Genomic DNA, 14,452 nt, shown 5'->3' on the forward strand with positions numbered 1-14,452 from the left:
AATCTTGACAGTGTGGAGCTCACATCTCGACAGCGCCCTAAAGTGCCTAAACGTAGGGGGCAATACAACACATAAGATTGTCATTTAGATTTGGTAATAAAAGGCTATTGTGCATGTATCATAGATTGTATATTTTGTTGTAGTATAATAAACCATTTATAATTATTTTATATACAAATATTTTATGTTCTTTACTTTTGTAATTTATTATTTTATAATTATTTTCCCATTTCTTTTTAAAATTTTTGCCCTCACATTGATATTTATACAAATATTTTACCGTATAAATCTAAATGTTGTCTTACTTTATAGAAATGATGATTAAAAATAGTCAATTATAGTCTAATTGAGTCATAATCAAAGTTTCATGAACTAATTTTAACAATTTCTATCCATTTTTATAAAAAGTTCTTGAAATTTGAATTGATATTTCCATAAAATAAGGACTTGGATATTTTCATCGATATTGATATTTCGAATCTTGATCACGGGTAAAAAATATGAATAAAATAACTATATTTTAATGATCCATCAATTTTGATTAACAAAATGTAACAATATTTTTATTTTTTATAATATATTGTTTGTCATAGTCAATAATATTTGTCTCCAGTTAGCACCATTGAAAAATTTTGGGAATTGAATTAGTACTTCATAAGAGTTGATTAGAGAAAACAGTTCAAACTTAGAAAACTTAATATTTTCGCATCTTGCAATGTCATGTCTTCTCTGCTAGTTACTGTTTTCAACACGCGTAATGATTAGGTGTAACTTGTATCATAGACACATATCTCCTATAGTAAAATAAATAATAATAATAATAATAGTTTTAGTAAAATAAATAATAATAATAATAATAGTTTAGTTTAATTTTTTTGACCACATGACAAATCTTCATTGGATAATTGGTTAAGTTGCACAACTAGCACCTAAGTTTTTTTCTTCAACACCTGTATGGTTTGTTTTTCCATAAGTAAATTTTAAAAAAACATCATTTCCTCACACACACACACCCTTTCTCAAGCTATAATAATTCTATAAATACAAATTTTATCTTCAACATTTTCTTCACAAACCCAACAAAAAATACCTCACCAATGGCTTCTTCTTCTTCCCAAAAGTTCCAACTTCTCTCAAAGCTTTCCTTCATCATCATCCTCCTTTCTCTCTTCATTTTTGCTTCTGCAACTCTACAAGTGGGTTTCTATAAACCATCTTGTCCTCAAGCTGTAGCCATTATCAAGAACGTCGTAGACGAGGCCATCGATCGCAACCCCGGGATTGCTGCCGGTCTCATCAGAATGCACTTCCATGACTGCTTCGTTAGAGTACGCTTCAATGTTTCCCTTACATTTTCTGTTATTTTTTTTCCATATTCATAGACGTAGAATTTAAATCATCACTAAAATCAAAAGACATGTCAATTATAATTTATAATAATTATTGATTTTCATTTGTTGAATTTTCTACAAATTTTCAAGTCAGGATGAAAGAAGTTTTAAATTATTAATATAATTAAAATTACTTTAATTAACCTATTGGCATAAACTTTTAGATTAATGGATGATTTAATTTTAGGGTTGCGATGGTTCTGTACTATTGAAATCCACTCCTGGCAATCCAGCTGAGAGAGAGCATCCTGCGAACTTTCCAAGTTTGCGAGGTTTCAAGGTTATTAACAAAGCCAAGGTCCAAATCGAGACCGTTTGTCCCCAAACCGTATCTTGTGCAGACATTCTTGCCTTTGCAGCCCGTGATAGCGTCTATAAAGTTGGAGGCATTAATTATGCCGTCCTAGCAGGCCGTCGCGATGGTCGTGTTTCAATAAAAGAAGAAGCCAATACTCTCCCACCTCCCTCTTTCAATGCCAAGGAGCTCATTAATAGCTTCGCACAACGAGGGTTGTCAGCAGCGGAGATGGTGACTCTTTCAGGCGCACACTCCATCGGAGTAGCTCATTGCTCCACCTTCTCTAATAGACTTTATTCCTTCAATGCAACTCACTCACAAGACCCTTCAATGAACCCTAATTATGCCGCTTACTTGAAGACGAAATGCCCGGCGTTGTCGAGTGATCAGCAGCGGACGGTGGCGCTCGAGTTTTCAACCCCGAACCATCTTGACCATCAATACTACATTCAGCTGAAGAAGCACCGTGGGCTGTTGAGGTCAGATCAGATATTGTTGAGAAGCCCTTTCACTTCAAGAATGGTGTTGGAGAATGCCAATGATGGCTCCAAATGGGCCGTTGAGTTTGGAAAGGCAATGGTTAAAATGGGTTCTATTAACGTCCTTACAGGATCACAGGGTGAAATCAGACGCCATTGTAGTTTTGTCAATTGAACTTTGAAAGATGCTTTTTAATATGATTTATGATTAATCGGTAACAAAGAAAAAGGGAAAATTTGTAATCTCCTAAATTAATAAGAATATTTAATATTTAGTTAGTTGTTAATTAACTTTTTAATATGGGTATATTCCTTGTTTTTTATGTTTTTCTTGCTAATTTAGGTAGACTATACCACATTGGAAAAATTGAGAGAGCTAATAATGCTTATAAGATACCTAGCAATTTCTCTTATTATATTATCAATTAGTTTTGATATGAAACTCTGTATTATTTATAGCTACTATGATATTAGACCTCATGAAATCCATACGTTGGTCTTATAGAAACAAATTTTTCAATGATTACAACCCTTCTATGACCGCCATTAATCTTCACGCTTTTTATAATCCTTAATCTCTTTGCTTTTATCTTTACTGGTTTTGGGCTTATCTCTAATCCTAAAACTTTTGTAACTTCTCCATTGTGCTTAATGAAAATCCATGGAGAGATAATGAGGGTGCTAAGAAGGTGTCCACTTAGTATCCGGTGCATCCCCTGATCCACGTATCATTTTCTAAAAAAATAAATGCAAATGAACATGGTTAATGCTAGTTAAAACTTTGAATCTCCACTTTAACAATATTATTAAAATAATAATGGGCCATTCCATATTCTAGTTCAAACATGACATTATATATTTGATTTCACTTAAAAAATTTCATGCTAGTAGAGATATTGTCTATACTTATATAGAATTTTTCTCTCTTCTTAATCAACATGGGATATTGTTGTATATCCTCGACAATATTTCGTCTCGAACAAAAGATCATCCAGTTTCTCCCTTAAATTGTCTACAAATATCCACTAGCTTCTTAGGCACATTTGAGACTTTATTTTTATAGAGACCTAACTTTTCTTTCCTAAGCAAACGACCTAAATAAGAAAGGCTTAGACCCCATTTGATAACCATCTCATTTTTTTTTTTTTAAAATTAAGTTTATTTTCCCATTTTCTTTTAATGGTTTACATTTTTCTTATGTATAAGAGTTGAATTCTTAACCAAATTTCAAAAACAATTTTTTTAAACTACTTTTTTTTTATTTTAAAAAATTGGCTTATTTTTGAAATCATTAGTACAAAATAATGACAAAGCAAGAGATTTAGAGGTCAAATGGCCCAAACTTCAATTAGGTGAAGTGAGCTATTATAGCCCACTCACTATTTGAGTCCCTAATTATAATAGTTGTTGTTTTCAACTATTATAACCTACGATTAATTACAGTAATGTTATTTATGAAATCTCTCTTTGCTAGAGTGTTTACTATTTCAATACCTGCCTAGAATAGTCTGTTCTCAAACATAGACTAAAATAGTTTACACCCTAAACACAAACTATTATAACCCAAACTATAGTAACAAATTCAATATCCCAAATGCCTCTTTAGATGTGGAAGAGAGATTTATAGGATCAATTTTAAAAAACTAAAAATAAAAAACCAAATTATTACCAGAGGCCTTAGTAATCGTAGACCATATTTTCTATATAACTAAGATCAAGTACTCTCTTTTGTTGCACCCTTAATAATTATTGTAATGTTACATCTATATTATTCTATAATATATATATAAAAGAGAATCTTTTGTTTCCGTTTTTGCCCTTTTTTTTTTTTTTTAATAATTTTCTATTTAAACTTTTCTAGATACCAAAACTCTTTTGGTGTAGATGTCTATTGAATTTAATAGGTGCAATTGATATCAACGGAATGTAATTTTTCAAGATGGAGCATAATTCTTCGAATAATCTATGCGTCTATTGAGTTCAATAGATACAATATGATCTCAATGTGTCGCTGTTGTTTAGGTGGAGGTGGTTTACACATCAAACTAGTGCATTCTCAATTAAGAGTGAGATGCATGTATAATAAAAAAACATGGTTTCCTTTACAATCTTGAAAAATGTTATATGCGATCTAAGTTTAAGAAAAATAACAAAAATTATAGAGAGACAAACCTTTAAACGTAAAACAAATTTAGATATAAAAAATTTAGATTAACACATAAGAGTCCAATCTTGAAATATTTTCTAAAATTGTAAGTGATCGATTTATAAAATGTTAACACAAAAAAATTTATATAAGAGAAAATATAAACATTTGGGGACAAAAAGTTACTAGAATTTGTAACATAGAACAGGAAAAACAATTTGAAAAAGAATTTTAGAGAGGGAAAGAAATTAGAAAGAGGAAGAAAGATTTTAGAAAGAAAAAAATTTTAACCAAAAAAAAAAAACCATAAAGAAGATAAAATTAAGTTCTTTTTATTTTCCTTATGACATTAAATCTTATTTATATTTCTTATTAAATTTGGTAAATATTTAAAATTTAAGATATTTATAATTATATCATAAATAATTTAATTTAAGAGTTCGTTTTTGTTTTGCTTATTGTAGTTTTAGAAAAGAAAACATTTGTATATGTTATTATATCATTTATTTGTATTGGAATTCTTAGTTTCTTTAAAGAACTAAATACTATTTTAAAATTTAAATTAAGACATTGACATTTTCACGTGTTTGATAACCTTAAAAGCATGGAAGGGCAATTTAAAGGTTGATGATATTTATCTGTTAAACCATCTATAGTTTGTTAAATACGTGTGGATTATTGAAGTATAATTAATGAAGAAAATATGATAGCTGAGAACAACGATAATTGCATGACAATTATTGTAGTGATAAAAGGACTTCAAATTTGTTTGGAAACGCATAACAATGAGTTTCGTGTTTGCCAAGGATATATTTCCATTGTTGGGATTTGCTATTTTGAAAGGAATTCTTCTTCTTATTTCATAACAGAAAGCGTTTTTTTAACAGTTGATTTCACATGATATCAGAGAACATGTGATCTAATAATTTCTATGTTCAAACCTCTGCAATATTATTTTTATTTCATTCCTCAATTAAGATTGAGAGAAATTATTTTAAATGACAAACCTGCTAAAATATATTTTGTTTCACTTTCCTGTATTTGAAAACAACCGTTTTAACTTGTTGGGTCTTATATATATTTCAAGATAATAGGTGAAGAAGAGTTTTAGATGGTTAAATTCTTGGGTTAATCAATGCCTTAACAAATCTGTAAGAATTATGAAGCTTTGAGTTGAGAGAGAAAAAATAGGAGTTAGATTTTTTGGCGTGCAAGATCTCTATTGCTTTGCTTGTTAATAATATTTTATTTCATAAAACTTATAAACCCTTTCACTTAAAATCGACGTTAAGTATTGGTTTCATGATCTATATTATTAATGAATCCGTAGAATATATACTCATACAAATCTATGATGTGTCAAGAAACAGATTTGAACTGGTGATACGAGGATTTTAAGTCCCCTGCTCTAACAATTGAGCTATCCCGACCATTTCCGACACATTATCCTTATTTTAATAGATGATTTTGGTCAATGTCAATTGTAAATCATAAAAAAAGTATTCCAAAGTCTTCTTTTTGAAGATTCACGAAATTTCAGAACTTGGATAAGACTTTGGAAGTTTTAGTACAATAAACAATATTGTTAATCATTCAAATTTCATAAGGGGGATTACTTGCGCAAGGATGTTAATAGCATAAATTTTTTTAAAAAAGGATTGATTCGGTCTATCTATGTTCAATTTTTATGGATTTCAATTGATTCCTCGTTACCGTTCATAATATAAGTAATAGGTAGGGATGACAGGATTTGAACTCGTGACATTTTGTACCAAAAACAAATGCGCTACCAAGCTGCGCTACATCCCTTTCAATTGGTCTACAATGTCATTCTAGAGAATCCTTGTCTTGTTTTCTACATATTTTATTTATTTTCTCCATTGGTATACACAAATTATCTTGTCATTTCTTATTTTTTTTGGTCTCGTATCATATATAAAATATAATAAAAAGATTTATATACCATATGAAATAATAAATATGAAATCCACCGTAAAGAAAAATAAATATTTGGGGTAGGGCATAAAGCGACGTATTTGGATTCAAGGCTCTACGTGCTCTACGTCTGAAGGATTTCTGAATCCCTACTGCTTATATTTAAACTTTCTAAGGCCCACCTCATGGTATCAAGGTTGAAAGAGATAAACCGAACAAGTATAGTCGCCTTCTATTAGGATGTACTATTAAACCAAAATTGAGATTATCTGCTAAGAATTATGGTAGAGCAGTTTATGAATGCCTGCGGTGGATTTGATTTTACCAAAGATGATGAAAATGTGAATTCCCAACCATTTATGCATTGTACAAACCATTTCCTATTTTGTGTGAAAACTATTTATAAATCACAGGCTGAAACAGGTGTAATCAAGGGATATTACTTGAATGCTACTGTAGGTACATACGAAGAAATGATCAAAACGGCTGTATTTGCTTGAGAATTGGGAGTTCCTATCATAATGCATGACTACTTAACAGGTGGATTCATTGCAAATACTAGCTTGGCTCATTATTGCTGAGATAATGGTCTACTTCTTCACATTCACCGTGTAATGCATTCCGTTATTGATAAACATAAGAATCATGGTATGCACTTCTGTGTACTAGCTAAAGCATTACGTATGTTTGGTGGAGACCATATTCATGCTGTTATCGTAGTAGGTAAACTTGAAGGGGAAAGAGAAGTCACTTTAGCCTTTATTGATTTACTACGTGATGATTTTATTGAAAGACTGAAGTCGCGGTATTAATTTCACTCAAGATTGGGTCTCTTTACCAGGTGTTCTACTAGTGTCTTTCGGTGGTATTCATGTTTGGCATATGCCTACTTTAACCAAGATTTTTGGAGATGATTCTGTATTACAATTCGGTGGAGGAAATTTGGGGCACCCTTGGGGTAATGCACCTAGTGCCGTAGCTAACCGAGTAGCTCTAGAAGCATGTGTACAAGCTCATAATGAGGGACATGATCTTGCTCGTGAGGGTAATGAAATTATCAATGAAGCTAGTAAATGGAGTCTTGAACTAACTGCTGCTTGTGAAGTATGGAAGGAGATCAAATTTGAATTTGAGGTAATGGATACTTTGTAATTCAGTAATTACTCTTCGTTCTTTTAATTGTAATGGATTTTCACAATTAAACTAAACTCGACCCAATCTTTTACTAAAAGGATTGAGCCAAATACAATACAAAGATATTATTATGTATCTTTTTGCTAGATATACAAAACAACTTAAACATCTTTATTGTTGTGCTAGATCCGTAATTAAGCCTATGGATCCATAGGATTGGTGTAGTCGTTTAATATATTATATCCTATAGCATCGTTTCAGATCCGGGATCGAACCAAGTATCACAACTTCTTCTACCCATCATGTATATTGTCCTTTTTGTTCTGGCTTAGAATACAAATTTTTAGTACACGAGATTTTACGAAAAAGTTCTTCTTATTCATAGGGAGAACAACGATTTTTTTATTTGAATTTGACATAACAAGTGAGAAGTCGCTATTTAAAAATTAATAATTTAATTGATTTAATTGAAAAAAAAAAATTCTCTTTTGCAGGAACGCTAAGTATCATTTCACTATATATATAACATACAACATAAACTTTTTTTTTTTTTTTTTAAGACCAACTTGTTAGTAGTTAATAATCCTAGTGATTAGATTTAGATCCTATTCTGATAGGAAATGAGATATTCAAATTATTATTTTTTATCGAATGACTATTCATCTATTGTATTTTCATGTAAATAGGGGCAAGAAAGCTAAATGGACAAAAGATGGTTAAATTCAATGTTGTCTAACGGGGAGTTAGAATACTAGTGTAGGCTAAGTAAATCAATCAATAGTATTGGTCCTATTCAAAGTGAAGGATCAATTATAAATAATATGAGTAAAAACATTTCCTAGTCATAGTGATAGTTACAATTCTTGTTATAGTATTGTTGATGATTTAGTTGGCATTCGAAATTTCGTATTTGATGACACTTTTTTTAGTTAAGGAGAGTTCCGGTATAAGAACTAGCACGAATGGAAGTGATTTAACTAGAACAGAAAGTTCTAATGATTTAGATGTAACTAAAAAATATAGGCATTTGTGGGTTCAATGCGAAAATGGTTATGGATTAAATTATAAGGAATTTTTGGAATCAAAACTGAATATTTGTGAACAATGTGGATACCATGTGAAAATGAGTAGTTCAGATAGAATCAAACTTTTGATTAATCCAGGTACATGGAACTTTATGGATGAGACATGGTCTCTTTGGATCCCTTTGAATTTCATTCAGAGGAGGAACCATATAAAGATCGTCTTGATTCTTATAAAAAAAAGACATAATTAGGCACAGGTAAATTAAATGGTATTCCCGTAGCAATTGGGGTTATGGATTTTCAGTTTATGAAGGATAGTATGGGATCTGTAGTAGGCGAGAAAATCACCCGTTTGATCGAGTATGCTACCAATCAATTTTTACCTCTTAGTTTAGTGTATGGTTTTGGAGGAGCATGCATGCAAGAAGGAAGTTTGAGCTTGATGCAAATGGAAAAAATATCTTTTGCTTTATATGATTATCAAACAAATAAAAAATTAATCTATCTACCAATCCTTACATCTCCTACTATTGGTGGGATGACAGCTAGTTTTGGTATGTTGAAGGATATCATTATTATCAAACTCAATGCCTACATCACATTTGCGGGTAATTGAACAAACATTGAATAAGATAGTCCCTGAGGGTTCATAGGCGGCTGAATATTTATTCCATCAGGACTTATTCGATCTAATCATACAATGTAATCCTTTAAAAGGTGTTGTGAGTGAGTTATTTCAGCTCCACGCTTTTGTTCCCTCAAATCAAAATTCAATCAAATAAAGCCTTAACTAAAAAAATTCAAAAAATGAATTTTTTGATTTGTGACGAAAAAGTAGTTATTTAGTTTATAGGAATGAAAGTGCAAATTGGAAGAATGGATTTTTTTAGTAACATAAGATTAATTTGTAGAAAGAATCACACGGTGAGTTTTTTTTTTTACCGATATTTCTTACTAGTAATTAGGAAACCCCTATTAAACAAAATAAAAGGGCAAATTTTTTCTTTTGCAAAATTTGGCAAGTGGAATAAAATGAATTTCATGCTTTCTTCTTAACATTACATGTGTATATATAATTCAACTATAGCAAATAGTGGCATATTTTTGCATATTTCTACATCTCTAGAGGATTTCTAGTTTTACTAAGAATCCTTATTGTTGGATCGGATTATAACTAACTTTTGGGAAATTTGTAAGAAAATCTCACTACAAGAAAAATGGGAACTCAACGGCATTGGGAGTTAGGTCGTTGGAAGATACGGTCTCTCCCGACGAAGTAAAGGACCTTCGAGAGTTTTCGGGGAACTCCCGACGGATTTTTCGACGCCCGTCGGGTGGCGTCGGGAGAGGGGTCTGGTTTAAACCAGACCTTTCTTTTTCTTGTGCACATCCAAATTTTTTTCTCTCTCAAAAAACCCTAACCCCCCTCGATTTTTTAGCTCGCCACCCCTCTTCACACCGGCCGCCCCATTTTCCTTCTTCCCTTCATGCTCCCGCCACTCCCCCTGTCGCTGCCACTCTTCAAGCCTGCCCTTCCCCCTTCGCACCTCCGTCAACCGTCCGCCGCCGCCTTCCCCCTTCATTGCTTGCAAATTTGTTGTTTATTTTCAAGCTTTCATCAAGGTTCGTGTACATCCATTTCATTTATTTTCTCTTATTTTGTATCTTAATTTAAGCCATTGTTTTTAATTTCTAGCATGTTGGTAATATTTAATTCTTAGCATGTTACTAATGTTGGTAATTAATGTTGCTAATGTTTAATTTCTAGCATGTTGGTAATCTAATGTGAATTATGAATTATGGATTGTTGATGTTATTGTGGAGTTTAAAGAATCTATTAGACATAAAACTAAATTTTGTGTCTAATAGAAAATTGAACTTTAAATTTTGTATCCAATAGGCTTATAAATTTTAGAAGATGTTGAATAGATGAAAGGCCTATATTAGACACAAAATTGAAAGCTTGGAGACGTATTAAATAAAACATTTGAAAGTTGTTAAGACAATTTAAGCGGCCTAGGGACCTATGTGTTTATTTTGCCTTAACAAATGAAAATTATGGAACTCAATGGTTAGTAATACTTTGTACTTTGTCCTCTAATCCAGATTATTGTTTTGGATTATAAGTTGGTCAGAAAATATTTATTTTTAAGGATGAATAAAGAATGGATTAAACTAAGGAATAAGTTATCAGTGGAGTATATAGAAGGAGTATCACAATTCTTAGATATGGCAAGGTTTCATGTAAATGATTCCGAACGAATAAGATGTCCATACAAGAATTGTATGAATTCAATTTGGAAAAAGATAGATATTGTGGAACGACATCTATTAACATATGGAATATCTCCCTCATATTGTGAATGGGTATATCATGGAGAGCCAGTAAACTTATCTAGAAGTCATACAAGTCATTCAATACAGGATGTTGAAGTAGATAGTATAGAGAGTAATGCTGTCGAAGAAAATGAGATGTTGAATCTTATAAACGATTTACAAGTTCCAATTGAAAACGAAAATGCAAATGAAGGAAGGATTGAGAATAATGAAATGTCCTTTAATGGTCAAGAAAGAGATACCACGAACTTATTCGAGAATTTAATGACCGAAGCACATAATGAATTATACCCTGGGTGTTCGCAATTTTCGTCATTAAACTTTTTAGTGAAGTTGATGCATATCAAAGTTCTAAACGGCTGGAGTAACAAATCGTTTGACATATTGCTGGAATTGTTAAAAGCAGCGTTTCTAGCTGGCACCTCTATACCTACTTCCTTTTATGAAGCCAAGCAAAAATTGCGTGATTTAGGCCTAGGTTATGAGTCTATTCCTACGTGCAAATATGATTGTGTATTGTATTGGAAAGAATTTGCAGATTTACAACAATGCCCTATTTGTGGTGAGTCTCAGTACAAAGTTAATGATGGTAAGGGTAAAAAAATACCACATAAGATATTGCGTCATTTTCCATTGATATCGAGATTAAAATGATTGTTTGCATCAAAATAAGGCGCTTCTGACATGAGATGACATAAAGATAAACGAGTTGAAACGGATGATGTATTGTGACATCCAACTGATGCAGAGGGGTGGAAACATTTTGATTGTGAATTCCCTCATTTCGCTTTAGATTCTCGAAATGTTCGTTTGGGATTAGCTTCAAATGGCTTCAATCTGTTTGGAAATATGAGCACTTCTTATAGTATGTGGCCTATGGTGATAATTCCTTATAATTTGTCCCCTTGGAAATGCATGAAGGAAACAAACTTCTTCATGTCTTTGCTCATAACTGGTCCAAAATCTCCTGGAAAAGAAATTGATGTTTACTTGCAACCGTTGATTGAAGAGTTGAAAGAGTTGTGGACAATTGATGTGCGAACTTATGATTCTATTGCTGGTGAGTTTTTTCAACTATATGCTACCTTATTATGGACGATTAATGACTTCCCTGCATACGATGACTTATCTGGGTGGAGTACAAAAGGTTATCAAGCATGTCCAATATGCAAAGAAGATAACTCGTCCTTCGGGATAAAAGGGAAAATATAATTTATGGGACATCGACATTATCTTCCAGAGAATCATAGTTGGCATCGAAGTAGAAAACATGATGGAAAAGTTGAACGTAGACCTCCACCAGTCGTAATGAATGGAGAAGAGATATTACAACAAATAAATACGTTAAACTTTTCTGTGCTTAGCAAACATCCGTCGAAGCAAAATAAAATAAGAAAGCGAATTCTAAACTGGACTAAAAAAAGTATTTTTTTTTTCCAACTTCCATATTGGTCCAGACTATTGTTACGACATAAATTAGATGTAATGCATATTAAAAAAACATATTCGACAATTTGGTGGGCACATTGTTAAATATTGAAGGAAAGACAAAAGATACAACAAACGCTCAATTGGACTTACAAGATTTGGAGATAAGAAAGGACCTACACTTGATACAGGTCGAGAACAGATTTGTAAAACCATACGTAACATACACATTAACAAATGGTGAACGAATTTCGTTTTGTAAGTATTTGAAATCAGTGAAATTCCCTGATGGATTCGTATCTAACATATCACGATGTGTCAAAGACAAAGATGGAAAAATATTGGGGCTGAAAACACACGATTGTCATGTGTTGCTTCACAGACTACTCCCTATTGGTATTCGAGCATACCTACCGAAGAATGTATCCACTGCTATTGTTGAGTTGTGTACATTCTTTCGCGACTTATGTGCAAAGACAATATGTGTAAGTGATTTGAACAGACTACAAGCAGACATCATAGTCATACTTTGTAAATTGAAGAGAATATTCCCACCTGCCTTTTATGATGTAATGGTACACCTTGCAGTTCATCTACCATATGAAACCAAAGTGGTGGGTCCAGTTAGTTACAGTTGGATGTATCCTATTGAAAGAAGTTTACGAACATTAAAACAATTTGTACAGAACAAAGCACGTCCCAAGGGGTCTATAGCGGAAGCATATGCAATGAATGAATCATGGAACTTCTGCTCGCGATATCTAAGTGGGATTGAAACGAGATTCAATAGAGATGAACAAAATGATGATAACATTCCTGATCATGAGATATTTGGTGAATTTGAATTATTTAGGCAGAAGGTACGACCATTAGGGGCGTCAACTTTACGGACGCTATCAGCAGAGGAAAAGCGTATTGCACATTGGTACATTCTCAACAATTGTAAAGAAATAACAAACTATCGCAAGTACGTTTCAAACTTTTTCCTTTTCTAAATTATAGGGTATCTCCTTTGATATAACATTTAAATGATAAATATTGTAGGCAACATTTGAGGTTAATTTGTCGTGAAGCTCAAAACGCCTCTGACTTATATATAAAACATCAACGCAAATTTTTCGATTGGTTCAAATCTCAGGTATACATAGTCATTTTGTAGGCAACGGTTGAGGGATGATTCATTCTTCGTATTCATTTTTAATGTATAAGTAATTATTAGGTTCTACAACGGCGCGAGAGAGAAGATATCTCCGATGATTTCTTTTCACTTGCAATGGAACCTTCGTCTGAGGTGCGCTCTTACAATGGATGCATTGTTAATGGGGTACGGTTTCATACTGTAGAGCATGATAATCGTCGAGCTACACAAAATAGTGGAGTCCTAATGGTCGGAGAGATCAGTGAGAACACAAGTGTAGATAACAATTTCTACGGTGTTGTAGATGAAGTATTAGATTTGCAATATGCAAACAGAAGACACGTTTTCTTGTTGAAGTGTAGATAGTTTGACATAGATAACAACAAAAGTAATAGGACACATGTGGATTTAGGATACAAATCGATCAATACATCACACTTTTGGTATGTCGACGAGCCTTTCATCTTTGCTATGCAAGCACAACAAGTCTTTTACATTGATGACATCAAACATGGTAGCAATTGGAAAGTTGTTCAAGTAGTCCAAAATAGAATATGGGATATACCGAAAGTAGATGATGTTGAAAACGCACAACTAGATTTACTAGAAATTGTTGGTGGTGTCTGAGTGGATGAAACCATTGAGGAGGTTACTTTATGCAGAGTTGACGTTGATCCTACAGTTGTGGAAAGACCAATTACTATACATGGCGATCATCACTTCATAAACAATGATGATGAAGAACAATTATCTCCCAATAATAGTTCAAGTGCTGATGAATAATTTGAATTAGATTACGATGATGAGTAATGATGTATCTACTAAATTCTCTTTTTCTCTAGCTTAGATGTATTTATTTTTAATTTAATATTGTTTTCTCTCTTTTGTATTTGTATAGATATGATGTCAACTCCTAATAAGCAACGGGAGGCTGATGAAGAATTCCAGGAGTTATATCTAGGCAACATGGTATCTTCTGTGGGTGATACTTCAGGTTAGTATATTTTGAAATATATTCTGTTAACTGAAATACATCATAAACTGTTTTAAATTTTTTAATCTTCAGATAGTGTCTCAGCATCTAATCGGAAGAAGCAAGAGCATTCACGGAACATTGAGTTGGAAAAATACGTACAAAAAC

At 32.4% G+C, this 14,452-nt stretch overlaps 1 protein-coding gene and 1 pseudogene across 1 annotated transcript; both read left to right on the forward strand.

The window, feature by feature from the left end:
• Window positions 1-1,097: 1,097 nt before the first annotated feature.
• LOC120087275 (peroxidase 5-like) lies at window positions 1,098-2,343 on the forward strand. Its single transcript, XM_039044223.1, has 2 exons — window positions 1,098-1,328; window positions 1,579-2,343. Exons 1-2 carry the CDS (start codon window positions 1,098-1,100, stop codon window positions 2,341-2,343), a joined length of 996 nt encoding a protein of 331 aa, XP_038900151.1.
• An 8,219-nt stretch (window positions 2,344-10,562) lies between these two features.
• LOC150033658 (uncharacterized) lies at window positions 10,563-14,094 on the forward strand (annotated as a pseudogene).
• The last annotated feature ends 358 nt before the right edge of the window (window positions 14,095-14,452 follow it).

The sequence above is a fragment of the Benincasa hispida genome, chromosome 9 (genome assembly GCF_027475165.1).
Source record: "Benincasa hispida cultivar pf3 chromosome 9, pf3_genome.v1.1, whole genome shotgun sequence".
In the NCBI taxonomy this organism is placed as follows: domain Eukaryota; kingdom Viridiplantae; phylum Streptophyta; class Magnoliopsida; order Cucurbitales; family Cucurbitaceae; genus Benincasa; species Benincasa hispida.